Source organism: Pteropus alecto, unplaced genomic scaffold (genome assembly GCF_000325575.1).
Source record: "Pteropus alecto unplaced genomic scaffold, ASM32557v1 scaffold75, whole genome shotgun sequence".
NCBI classification, from domain to species: domain Eukaryota; kingdom Metazoa; phylum Chordata; class Mammalia; order Chiroptera; family Pteropodidae; genus Pteropus; species Pteropus alecto.
The window spans coordinates 10,770,245-10,782,987 of record NW_006440638.1 but is presented as its reverse complement, the minus strand read 5'-3'; the positions used below and the strand labels follow the sequence as shown (position 1 = coordinate 10,782,987).

General features: G+C 41.9%; 1 protein-coding gene across 6 annotated transcripts in view; it reads left to right on the top strand.

Annotated features, from left to right (window-relative positions):
* Positions 1–28: 28 nt before the first annotated feature.
* MITF (melanogenesis associated transcription factor) overlaps positions 29–12,743 on the top strand; it is a 212,665-nt gene continuing 199,950 nt past the window's right edge. For 4 of the 6 annotated variants that reach the window (XM_015593632.2, XM_025050807.1, XM_006917478.3 and 1 more), the window contains exon 1: positions 29–290. In XM_015593632.2, coding sequence (XP_015449118.1) covers positions 187–290 — 104 coding nt within the window. In that variant the 5' untranslated portion in view covers positions 29–186. The remainder of the gene's footprint in view (positions 291–12,743) is intronic. The other 2 variants (XM_025050806.1, XM_025050805.1) reach the window with 1 other exon arrangement.

Here is a 12,743-nt window from a genome sequence, read left to right as displayed (position 1 = left end):
CCCCCCCTCCCGCCGGGTGCGAGTGTAAACTCCCGGCGCCGGGGCGGGCGGCCGCGCGCGGGCCAGCGGGCTGAGCTGGGCACTGAGTGGGGGCGCACGCTCGCGGGACCCAGGCCCCGCCACCTCCTCTCCGTCCCCCGGCTGCGTTCTCAATTTCGAGCAGTGGGAGGACGGGAAGCGGGAGCCATGCAGTCGGAATCGGGAATCGTGCCGGATTTCGAAGTCGGGGAGGAGTTTCATGAAGAGCCCAAAACCTATTACGAACTCAAAAGTCAACCCCTGAAGAGCAGGTGAGTGGTGACAGCTGGATGGAGGCTCGGCGGCCGGCCGGGGGACCCCGTGCCTCCCACCCTAGGATGCAGAAAGCAGGTTGCCCGGGCTCTGGGACAAGGACCCCGTGCCCTTGCCCCGGGGCAGAGGGCGAACTGCCCCTTGCAGTTGGGGTCTGTACCTGTTCGGCCGGTGCGCCTTGGCGAGGCTCCTCCTAAACGCACTTCGGGGGCGCGGCGGGAAGCCCCGGGTGGCCCGCCCAGGAGAGGGGACCCTCGGCTGGGGATACCAGCTGCTGAGACCAGGTGGGGGGCTGGGGAGGGACCGGGCGCCGAGGCGGGGGAGGAAGAATGCGGGGCCGCGCGAGTAGCCGGATGGGAAGGGGGAAAACTGTTTCCAGCGAACCCCTTTTCTGAAGATCCCAGCTAGCTGACTCCGAGAGGGAAGGAGAGCTGGGAAGGAGAGCTTGTGGTGGGTCGAAGCGCGACGTTGGAGGGAAGCAATTAGCTAGTTTGTTGTCGCCTCTTAGGAATTCGGTCCCTCTGGGAAAACCCGCCCTTGGCTGCGTGCAGGTGAGGTTTCTCTGAGCCTTGCCTCTCACCTTCCGGACCGCTGCGCCTGAGCGCGGGAGGGGGTGGGAGCAGCTGATAGGCGTGTCTCAGCGTCCGGGTTAAACCCCGGTGGGCAATAGAGTCCCATTCAAATTCTGGCCTTCCCTGGAAGGGAAAAAGCCTTGGTCCTGCAGAGTATTGGGTGTGTGCCCTGCTTGGCAGCGACACGTATTTAATTAGCTAGGGACGTAAAAAAGTTTTTAGGAAAGGAGAGAAGACACCCGCTGGTCTGGCGCCCTACCACCTCTGGTGCCCACTTCCTATTCGACCACCGTTCCCACTTACCTGTGGAATGGGTTGGATATCTTTTTCTGTCAGTCCTGTTACCACTTCGGACATATCCAGTATTTACTAAGAGGGAGATGGTCACTTGAAGCTGTGAGAATAGAGAGGGTTTATTTCCACTCTTCTCAGTTGTGAGATAAGGCTATATGAATGAAAGGTTCCGAACTGCTTCTGCACCCACCTCAAACCTCCCTTGCCTGCCCCTCACTGTGAGTAGGGCCTGGGTCAATGGGCCTGGCTGGCAGAAGGTCCAGAAATCAGGGTGAATGAAGAAGGGGAACTGAATCATCAGTGAGGGGGTGTAATCTTTGCTCTGGCGTGTAGGGGACTTGCACTTGGCTTGTAGTGGAAAGCAGTGCCTATTTCTCTTAGGGCTGTGTCAAAACTGTGAACCCAAGTTAGGGAAGAAAATCTGTGAACAGTACACTCAATGCCCTGGTTGCTGAAGCAGCCTCTTTGCAGATGCTAACGGAGATTGGAAGGAAAACTACTCTGCAGTTAGACGAATAAAACCAGCCTTTAGTTGGTGATTTCTTTTCATAATGGCTGTTTTGTGCATGAGCATAGATTGTGTGTGTTGGGGGTTGGGGGTTTTGAGTAATATTGTGCAAAGGGTATTGTTGGTTATACTCACTGGGGCTTTATCTGCACTCAGCTGAAGGGACCAGTGTTTTACCGAGCAGTCTCTGCTTTTGCTTCTATAAGCAAATGCTTACATGGCCAGAATGAGGGAGGTAGTGTGTGTGTGTGTGTGTAGTCCTGAAAGAAATGAATTAACTGGACTGTTTGGAACATTTTTGATGGTAGCTGATACATAACATTAAATGAGTTTGAGAGAGTGAGGAAAATACCATCTGGAATAACCCAACTGAATGCCATGAAACTCATGTTGAAAGATCTGGGCCTGTTCCTTTTCAGAGTCGGCAAAAAATTACTTGCAAGGGTGAATGTCCTCGGTAGCTAGCTGGCATATGTAAAGAAAAGTGTGGTACGTGGGAAGAAATGGCTTCACACGTTGAAGCTAGAAACAGGTGTGGGACAGAACCGGTGGAGAGGAAGGCTAAATTAAAAAAGTTGTTGTAAAACTGTCTCTGGAGCAGACACATGCTCTTTGAAATAAAGCAGTTAAATAAAATCTGTGAATAAATATATGGGATTGGCACAATTTCCCTATACTGTTTTCCATAGTTGTCTAATGTATTGTCATCGACATCTGTTGTGTGTCTTTGAAAGGGTCACACATTTTTCAAGGCCTTCTCCTGGCTTTTTGTCCTAAGTCTCTGACTGGTCCCTCCCTTCTTATAAGTCTTGGTTGGAAAAAGTTGAAATTGAAAGGTTAAGGCTGCTGTTGCTATTTCGTTTATCAATTGGATTCTCAGGATTGTTTTTTCAGGATGAAAATATGTCCAGAATCTGCCCACTTCTCACCAACTCCTCTGTTACCACTTCGGTCCAAGCCACCATCAGCCCTTGCCTGGGTTAGTGCAGTAGTCTCTTAACTGTACTCCTATCTTCTACCCTTACCTGCTTTAGTGGGTTTTGAACACAGCAGCCACAATGATCCTGTTAAAACTGGTTCTCTACCTATGGGCAATTTTGCCTCCCAGGAGTCATTTGGCAATGTCTGGAGACATTTTTGGTTGTCACAACGGAAAGGAATTCCTACTGGGTTCTAGTAAACAGAGGCCAGAGATGCTGCTAAACATTCTATATTGCACAGGACAGCCCCTATAGTGAAGAATTAATCTGGCCCCAAATTAATCTGTCACCACTGAGGTTGAGAAACCCTGTGTGAAAACCCGTCATATCATAACATTGTCTACTCAGAAACCTCCAGTGGCTCCTAGTTTTAGCAAAACTTGAGATTCTTAAAATGGCACAAGGCAGTCTATATGGTCAAGCTCTCTGTCAGCTCTGAGTTTATCTCTTGCTGCCACTTCTAGCTCCCTCTGCTCCAGCCAGGCTGGTTTCGTCTCTGTTCCTGGAACACTCTAAACCCCTTTATCTCAGGGCCTCTTATATAGTACTTGCTAGTCCCTCTGCCTAGACTATCCTTTGCCTCGAGAGCCACAGTGCTCCCTCCCCCACCAGCTTCAAGTCTTCCTTTAAATGTCATTCCTGTGAAGCCTACCTTGACTATGCTATTTATAATTGCTAATCTTCCAAACTCTCATCTTCTTAGCCTTACTCTATTTTTTCCATGGTACTTTATAACCTATTCTATAATTTTCTAATATATTTATTATATGTTTCTTCACACTAGACTGCAAGCTCCAAGGCAGCAGGTATTTCTGTCTCTTCTTTGTTTACTGTTGTTTCTCAACCTTGGGCTATTGGCATTTTGAAATGGATAATTCTTTGTTGTGGGGGCTGCCCCGAGCATTACAGGATATTTAGCAGCATCTCTGGCCTCTGCCTGCTAGAGGCCAGTTACATCCCTCCCCCTGAGTTGTGACAACCAAAAATATCTCCAGACATTGCCAAATGTCTATGAGAGGCAGAATCACCCGTTTTGAAACTGCTGGCTTAGAACAGTGCCTGGCACAATAATGATATGTTGTTTGAATATGTGTTGCTTTCTCCTTTAGTACCCCACTCAGGATGAGTGTTTGATGTTTGTCTTTGCATTCAACATGCCATACCTTTTAAAATAGGTATCTTCCAGACTCTCTCCAAAGAGGAATTTATACATTCTTCATTGGGGCTAAGCTCAGATATGCAAGTGTTTCATTCCTAACTCTGACCTTCTGGCCTTTAGGAATGTAAAGCTGCTGGATTTAGATGATGCGAACCCCATTTTGGTCCTATTGACCGGTAGAGCTGTGTTGCAGGAAGACACACGCTACAAGAAAAGGTTCTAATGAAGATTTATTTGCAGTTTGGTTCCCCCACCAAGGTTTTTGAAGTCTTTGTATGTGGTGGGAATGGTGGGTGGCAGAGGAAAAGTGCTGAATATCAAGGGTGAACCAAGAATTTACACATCGGCACATCATATCTGGGAAACAAATGCGAAACTGTTGAATTAGCTCCTAGAAGCGAAGAAACTCTCTGTAAGTCTTTGGGACTTAAGAAAACATTTTAAAATATGGCAGCATCTTTCAGGTTCATGGTTGTTTTGTTTGGTATACTTAATTTTGTGGGCTTTGTAGTTGATAATGCCCCTTTCCTGGACAGACTTAAGAATTGACTTAATCTAATTTCAGTTTCTTCTCTTCTCAAATTTTTAGTGATGTTTTAGATAACTGTTATTTAATTTCCTGCAAATTAGAAATAGGAATTAAAGTGAGTTTTTGGTTTATAATGGCGGGACAAGATATAGCGGTGGTTCTCAAATGCTGATTAATAGAGAGATGTGTGAAGTTTTCACAGTTTGTGGTGAATAAGAAAGACAAAGACTATCCTGTTATACGCACAGTCACATACATACATTTCATTAGAAAGCCACTGCCATTTCATAGATTAATTCTGAGACTTTCCCCTTCTGTCTTCCTGTTAAAAATGCCCTTTCTTTTATAAAATGATAATCTATTCTTGGAAAAACAAAACTGTCAACTTTTATTGGCTTCTGAAAGTTTTCTTGATTTTTCTGGTCTGTCCAATCTAGGGAACTCCTTGAGTGAAGATTAAGAGTATTGTCTGGCATCACGGTCGGTCTGCCCCTAATAACTAGCTGAGTGACCTTTGGCAGGGTAGATGACTCTAACTTCAGTTTCCTCATCTGGAAAATGGGGGCCTGCCTCCTAGGAATCTTAAGAACATTAACTGTGACATTGACTGTAGAAAAGTATTAGCATGGTGCCCGGTACATCGTAAGTACTCAGTCAATGTTGGCAGATGTTGTTCTTGTTATTTTTTTTTTTTATTGCTTAGCAGTGAGTCCTGACACTCCAGAAAGTGTTTGCATTTGTTGACTTTGGCTTTCTTCATTAAGGCTAGTGTTGTTATACAATAAAATACTCCAATTTTAGTAAATCTTTTTTTGCTTTCCTCCTACTGAGGTGTTCAGACAGTTTTTTTGCACTTTATATTATTATTCCAATCCATAACCAACCATTTCTTTATGCTGGTTGAAGAAACTGTTGTGGCATCAGTGCATAGGTAAAAGTTCATCATATTCAGCAGGTATCTACCGAATTCTAGTATGTGTGAATTAATACCAATAATGATAGCTAACATTTATTGATCACGTCCCAGCCTCTGTTCTAAGTGTTTTTACGTGTGTTAACTTAATCTTGTAAAACTTGCATGAGGTAATAATAATAAAGAAAAAAGTAATGATGTTAATTATAATTTTAAAACAGGTAATGCTTATACTGTGCTTAACATGCCAGTAACGATTTTGAATATTTTACTCGTATTAACTCAGTTAATTCTTTCAACCATGGGCGTATATGTTTTTATCATTTTCATTTCACAGAGAAGGCAAATGAGATGTAACAAGTAGATGGGCCTGATTTAATCTGAGGCCATCTGGCTCTAGCCCCAGACTCTTGTCTGTGAGTCTATACCACGTGTGAAAAGCACTGTGTGTGACTGTGGGAAATGTGCATCATGGTATACCTTCTTCAAAACTCTCCTCAGTGGGGTGAGGGAAGGAGAACACATGGATCCAGCTAAACATACAAGACAAAGTGTGATTGCCATGAAGCGGTGGGCATCAGTAATAGGAATTTAATAGAGGAGGAGAAATTGGGGGCAGCTTTGTGAATGAATAGGAGTATTTGAATTTGGCCTTGAAGGTCAAGCAATATTCAAAGATATTCTTCTACAACATTAAATAAAATGTGAGATGCCTCGGAGGGCATACTCTTAAAATAGACTCCTAGGGTGTTTGGTTGCCTTTTTAATTTCAGTCAGAGTCCCAGCTCTTCCTCGTGGCCCATGGGTACCTGGTGGTGGCAAAGAGACTGGATGCACGTGGACAGGTTCAGAGGGAGCCGTGCTGAAGTGCTGTGCCCATGGCTTTGCCACTCGACTACTATTTGTGTCTAAGACATTTAGCTTCTTGGAATCTGTTTCTTTATTTGTAAAATAGGATCAATAGATCCATCCTCTTAGGGTTGTAGAAGTTTTAAAACTGACATAAAATGTGTAAAACTGCTTTTCAGAGTGCCTAGCATATATTAGTAAGTAATAACAATTTCTTCTTTTCTATTTTGTCATGATTGCAATTTTTCCCTCTCCATAACAATATCTAAACAGTATCTAAAGCAAAATAGACAAGATTGAAGTGCCCTTACCTGGCAGATGTTCAAATCTTATTATGCAAATTAATCATATGGTTTGATTAGATGGAAAACTTGATTAAAGTGGGATTCTAAGTGTTGGTTTTGTGCATTATGGGAAATTTCCTTTTCCTGAATATTGCTATTTATAGAATTTATTTAAGTGTAGGTATGTGTGTGTGTGTTTAATTCCCTTTGAGTTCTGCAGTGCAGTTTGCACAGGCTGATGTTTATATCTGCTCCAGTTGTGCAAGAAGTGGAAAATATCCTTTTTTTAGAACAGGTCACATGTGCTTACTGTCAGGAATAGGACCTCAGTGTAAAAAAATGTATCTTGGGACAAATCAAAGTTACTAAATTTCTCCCTCCAACTGCTTTGTTTCAGAACTGGCAGTATCAGGATAAATAATAGGAAAAAAAGATCCTTGGTTGATTTTTTTTTGTCATTTTTCAAGGACAGTAAGCAAGAGTTTCATTTGTTTTTTGTGTGTGTGTTTTAAGTATAAAATATACTTCACTGTTAGGTTTGTCTCATCGAAGTAAATTATAAAAATATGTTTGACTCAACTCCAAGTATGCATTATTTGGAGAAAATAATCGAGAAGACGAGTCAGAGATATTAAATGCAGTCACCACAGGCTTTTGATATTGTGAAGACAAGTTCGCATTTTTTATGAAGGTTTTTGTGAGTCTAGCGAACATTGTGTACTCTAGGGCAAGAAATTACACCAAGTCATGAAGATGGCATTTTTGCTGAGGCAGATGAAGGCTGAGGGCGAGAAGATGTGCAAGCAGGTCTGGGATCTCTGTTGAAAGTCCCACATCCATTTTCTGTTCCTGAGGATTTGTGGAGGAGGACCAGGCTCCTCATTTCTCTAGGTCGGTTCTTAAGCATGACTTCCTTATTTCTTTGCTACATCTTTCCCTCCTGCGGCCTTTCATGCATGCCATGGAGAATAAAGAGATACACCTTTGGAGTGTTCACATGAGATATCTGTCCTGAGATTCAGGACAATGAGGCTCTTCCTTTCAATGGTCAGAACTTCTGGGGGCTTCTCAAGTGCTGGGCACTGTGCTGAGTATGTTACAGATGATAGCTCATTGGCTGTTTTCCATTTGAGCCGGATGTTGAACTAGGGCAGGCTGAAAGGGATGTTGTGCTTTGGGGAGTGATGAGAAAATGGTGAGAGAAAAAAACCACAGGGAAGTGGTACCTCAAAATCATGAAGACGCTATTTTCTTTTTTTTGGCACTTCTAGAACCACTTAATTTACGCAGAGGCAGTATAATTTTGGGGTCAGAAGGGCCTGGATTTATTTGTTTTTCTTCTTTTCCTTCTCTTCCTCCTTTCTCTCCCTCTTAAAAGTTATTTACTAAGTGCCTCTAGTTACGTCAGGCTCTGTGCTGACCATAGGGAATCAAATGTAGAAACAGACAGGCAAGGATCCTGTGAGCATACTGCTTCCATCTTGGAAGCAGAGATGCAGTTATAATTAACCAAAGAGATGAACAAGATACTTTTTGGTGTTATGAAAATTAAATAGAATGATATTGATAGAGAGTGACTGGGAAAGAAGGGGGCTTTATTGGATTGGGTCATCAGGAATTACCTCATGGAGGAAGTGGTTTTTGAGGCAAGACCTGAATGTTTGAAATAAATTGCAAATCTTGGTGCTACCACTCACTGGCTGTGTGAGTTTAGGCAAGTTACCTAACCTCTCTAAACTTCAATTCCCTTTTCTGTAAAGTGGGGCAACAGCTTCCTTGTAAGGCTACTGTGAAATAAAAGGTAATACATGGAAAGCAACTATAACCTTATAGGTTTTCAGAAAGACATATAGGACCGGTTTAATATAATACTATTTTGATCTGTGTTTGGTAATCCTTGGATGCAGAGTGCCAACTCTAGTTATACTTGTATTTTTGACTGCCTGGGGATGAGGAGGGTAAGCACCCAACCCCCGTGTTGTTTAGGGATCAACTATGTATGAATAATGGGGAAAGAAATACAGACATTAATCTTCCCTGTAAGTGTTTATAACTTGGCCTTAAGTGTTTTCCTAATGTGGAGTGAGTCAGAGATTTATGCTTGTCTGGATTAAAAGTGGATATGGGTCTTGTTATTTTTATTATCTTCTTTCCTCTAGGATCATCTTACTCGTGCTGTCCTCTTGTTCTTCTCACTGTTGTTGCATTGAGGTCATTCATGTCTGACCATGTTTTCCTTATGTTCAGCCTAGGAATAATTTTTGACTGGACTTTGAATTTTCAGTATAAAGGAGAGGTGAATTAACCTAGGATTAAAAAGTAAAGCCTAAGATTGATTTAGCAACATATACACCCACCACGAATAACTCATGTAGAACTCCTTACTCCTAATCCTGTGTTTCAGTCCCTACATCATGCTTCCTGTGTATACTGATGTGAAAATGTCAGTGTTGGTGCAGAAGTGAAAAAGAAGAAGCCTCTTCTCCCACACACTGCTTTAAACTTTCATCAGTGTTCATGTCCATAGACGATGGTGTGTTTTTAATTCAACCATTTACAAAACAAATCTTCAAAGCATTTGAATTTCAGTAGCTGTGTTCTTTAATTCAAATACTCTTGGAGTGGGAACTTTCAAAAAGAAAAATCCTGGGTCGTGTGGGAGCGAATATTTAAAATTTAAATGTAGTGAGTTACAGGTCTAAGGAGGGCACTGGTAGGATCCTGTTTTTCTGGAAGAAAATTGTGGGTTATTGAGCAATTTTTGAGGAAGGCATCTGTGGCCTTTGCCCTTCCACCCCACCTCTTACCCAAAGTGGGATAACTTGCTGAATCATTCACACACGTTCTCCTATTTTCCCATGTGGTCAAAAGCATGTGGGAGTGGTGGTCCTCCCCAAGATGGGAGCACGTACAGCTTGTATTTGTAGAATACAAGCTTTTTCCTTCTGGGAAGCTTAAATCGCTTCCATGGGAAGAAGATTTGAGGCAGAGAAGATTCATTTAGCCTGATGGTAGAGGTTATAGATGGAATTATGAAACAACACACAGAGGAATGCTATCTTTACTCTGGTACTGTTACTGTAATATGTTCCTAAATAATTGGTTCTAAAAATCATGTTTTTTAAAACATACATTTTATTTTTATAACTGGAAATTTGAAACTTGGTGAAAGGAAAAGCACATAGAAAACCTAGAGATGATTTTCCGGCTTAACTTGGAATCTAGTGCAGTCCTGATAAAGCCTACCAGGGAGGCTCAATGAAATGTGGCCATACTGTTCCTCTTATATGCATCTGTTCCAAACAGCTGGAGATAGTACTCTACAATTGAGTCCATGAACAGACATGGATATTGTAACAATACTTCCTCCATCAAAAGGACTGTGTGTGTGCGTGTGCGTGTGTGTATGTGTGTGTATATATATATGCATATATATATGCGTGTGCGTGCGTATATATATATATAAATATATGTGTGTGTATATATACATATATATATAGCATTTGAAGTTTTTCAACAAAAGATGGAAAGGTAGCTTTGCTCAGTTGTATTACTGAGCCTGCACAGCAGCACTATCTAAATTTAGAACATTGACACCTCAGCCAATAGAACCTTTGCAGCGGTGTTTGGCAGAGAATGAATATGAATAAACATTAACATAGTATTGGCCAGTTAGGGTCATTACTTTTAAGGGCAGAGGATGGCACCAAATATGCATTCTTGAAAAAATTCTATTTATTTATATTTAAAGAAAGAGTTTACAATAGCTTATGTAAAATAGTCCCTGAAAATGATAAGCCATTGCCATGATTCCTAGTTATGTTCCAAATAAAAGGTTGTCTACTTGCTGCAAGGAGGTATGCTTGGAGCGTAACTTGTGAGATATTGGTCACTGGCATGTGGTGTGTTGGGCAATGCTGTGTAGACTTTTTGGAACCACACCTTGCATCATTTTAGCATGGTCCTTTGTCCACTGGCCTTAGGTAGAGAAATATTAATAATATTTTAACTAGATAAATGCTAGATATGTAAATGCTAAATGATGGGATCTTGGAATGCAATTCTAATGATGTGATTACATATGGAAGCTTTAAAACTTTGTTGATGCAGAAATGAGCGAGAGGGTTTGATGGCGCTTGCTTGTTCATAGTATCACAGTCACTAAAATTCATAATTTAATGGCAGGGGGTTGCCATTATAATTAAATGGCAAGGACAATTAATTGGAACTTACTTTTGGAGTCAATTATACCACATGTCACTGTGCCGGCCTCGTGTACCCCTCTTTCTCACTCTTGGGTTCGTGTACTTGACATCTTTCTAATCAGTTTTCACTAGCAGCCAAATTCCTTTTCCTTATATATTTCCTCTAGTGGACACTTTCATTTTGCCTGCACATAGTCTCTTTTCCAAGTTCTTGTAACACCCTTTTCCCACATGCTCAGCCCATGTGCTTCAGTTTCATGACTCCAGGAATGGAGAATTTGACATATGCCGGACCACATTTCTTTATCTCAGGGATTAGTTTCAGGGAGGTGCATGTTGACTAATGAAAATGAATCTCAGGATTTTGCTTATTAGGTGCTAACAGAAAGAGATTCTCCCTCTATTCCCATTGATCTTGAATTTGGGAAGCTTGAGAATAAGCTGCCACCATACCTTGGAGACAGAAGGAAATTAAGTCCTTAAATTAGGTTAATGTTAGTTTCTGTTACAAAGTGTCATGCAGTAGTCGCATGTGTAATAAATAGTTCCTGGGTGGCGACAACTTTCCTTCATATGCCCAGTCAAGAATCCAGGCTCCTTCCATCTTCTGGTTCTGCCATTGTCTAGAACCCTGTAGTCTTTTGAGTTCAGTAGTGAAAAGAAAAAGAAGAGGAGAAGGCATAAATAAGGTCTAAAAGTGATAGGCATGACTTCTGCGAAAATTCTATTGGCAAGGACCAGTCTCATGTCTATATCTGGGTGAGAGCTGAGAAATAGAAACCCCAACTAGCAGAGACACCTCTGTTCTAGAAAGAGAACACATTTTTGGTGGTTAGCGCTAGGCATCATTGCCATGGTCCTAGTAGTAGTGTTTTCAACCCTGGATCAAGTCATGCCTATCCTTGGTAGGCCTAGTTAGGCCTGTTCTTGGACTTTTCTGTTATTTTATCAGTAAATTCCTTTTCCGAATAAACATGGTTAGGTTGGATTTTCTGCCATTTGAATGGGGACTGCCTGATGCTATACATTATCTGAATCCCACCTCTATGCAATGCCTCATATTCCAAGTTCCTTGATCAAAATCATCACCCTACTTCCCAATAATAACACATCCTCCATCTTAGTGCAATGGTTTTCAAAATGTGGCCCTCAGACCAACAGTGTCAGCATCACTCAGAAACTTGTTGAAAATGTAAATTCTCAGACCCTACCCCAGACCTACTGAATCAGAAACTATTGCTGCTGGGTCCCAGTGGTCTGCGTTTTAACAAGCCCCTCAGGAGATGCTGATGCACACTTAAGTTTGAGAATCGCTGCCCTAATGCTTTTTTACCATAAATCCTGTCTCTATATTGAATTATCCTTGTATTACTGTTTTAGGATGAAAAATTCCCTAGATTAAAATACATTTAGTAAAAAATGAGGTGTTGCTTGTTATGGTCAAAACAGAGGTAATCATTGATAATCATTCCTTACTGATTAAAAAAGAAAGGAAAATCCCCAGGTAGGGTTCTTGGTTGTCCAAATGTGATCTGAGTGATTTGTAGTTAACCTAGCTTTACTACCATAAAGAGCCATGGCTCTCCTATCACAAGAGATTTGTAGTTTAATCTAGACTCAAAAAGCGTGAAACTCAAAGCATACTGTATTCACTTGACTGAAAGATTTGCTTGAGAAACAGGGTGAAAGTGGTTTTGAGTGTGCCCACATGACTAAATTGTTTTTCACAAAACTTCTGCTGAATAAAACTTGAAATACGACTGTCAGCCTGTTTTCCTGTCTTAATGAATTCCAGACAGTTTGTAGAGTGTGGGAGCTTCCAAAACAGAGGGGCGGAATGACTTCAACCAGCCAGTATCTGTTTTGTCACACATAAGGATGTCCTGACATAACAGAGCCGTTCCCCTTGGAAGGTTACCAGACTGTTCACTTCTGTGATGGGGAGGTATAGACTGGAAGAGGGAAGGCGAGGCCTATGTGTGTCAGACAAATAGAGCCTGTAGAGAAGTTTTGGACTTTTTACTTACCAAGAAATTCAACCTATCCTTACGTTTAATTTACTTAGACCCAAGTACCCAAGCATTACCCGCCCCCCCCAACCCCTCATGCTGACTTTCTCCAGAGAAAAAAGCCCTGATGCTTTTTTGGCAATTTAAATT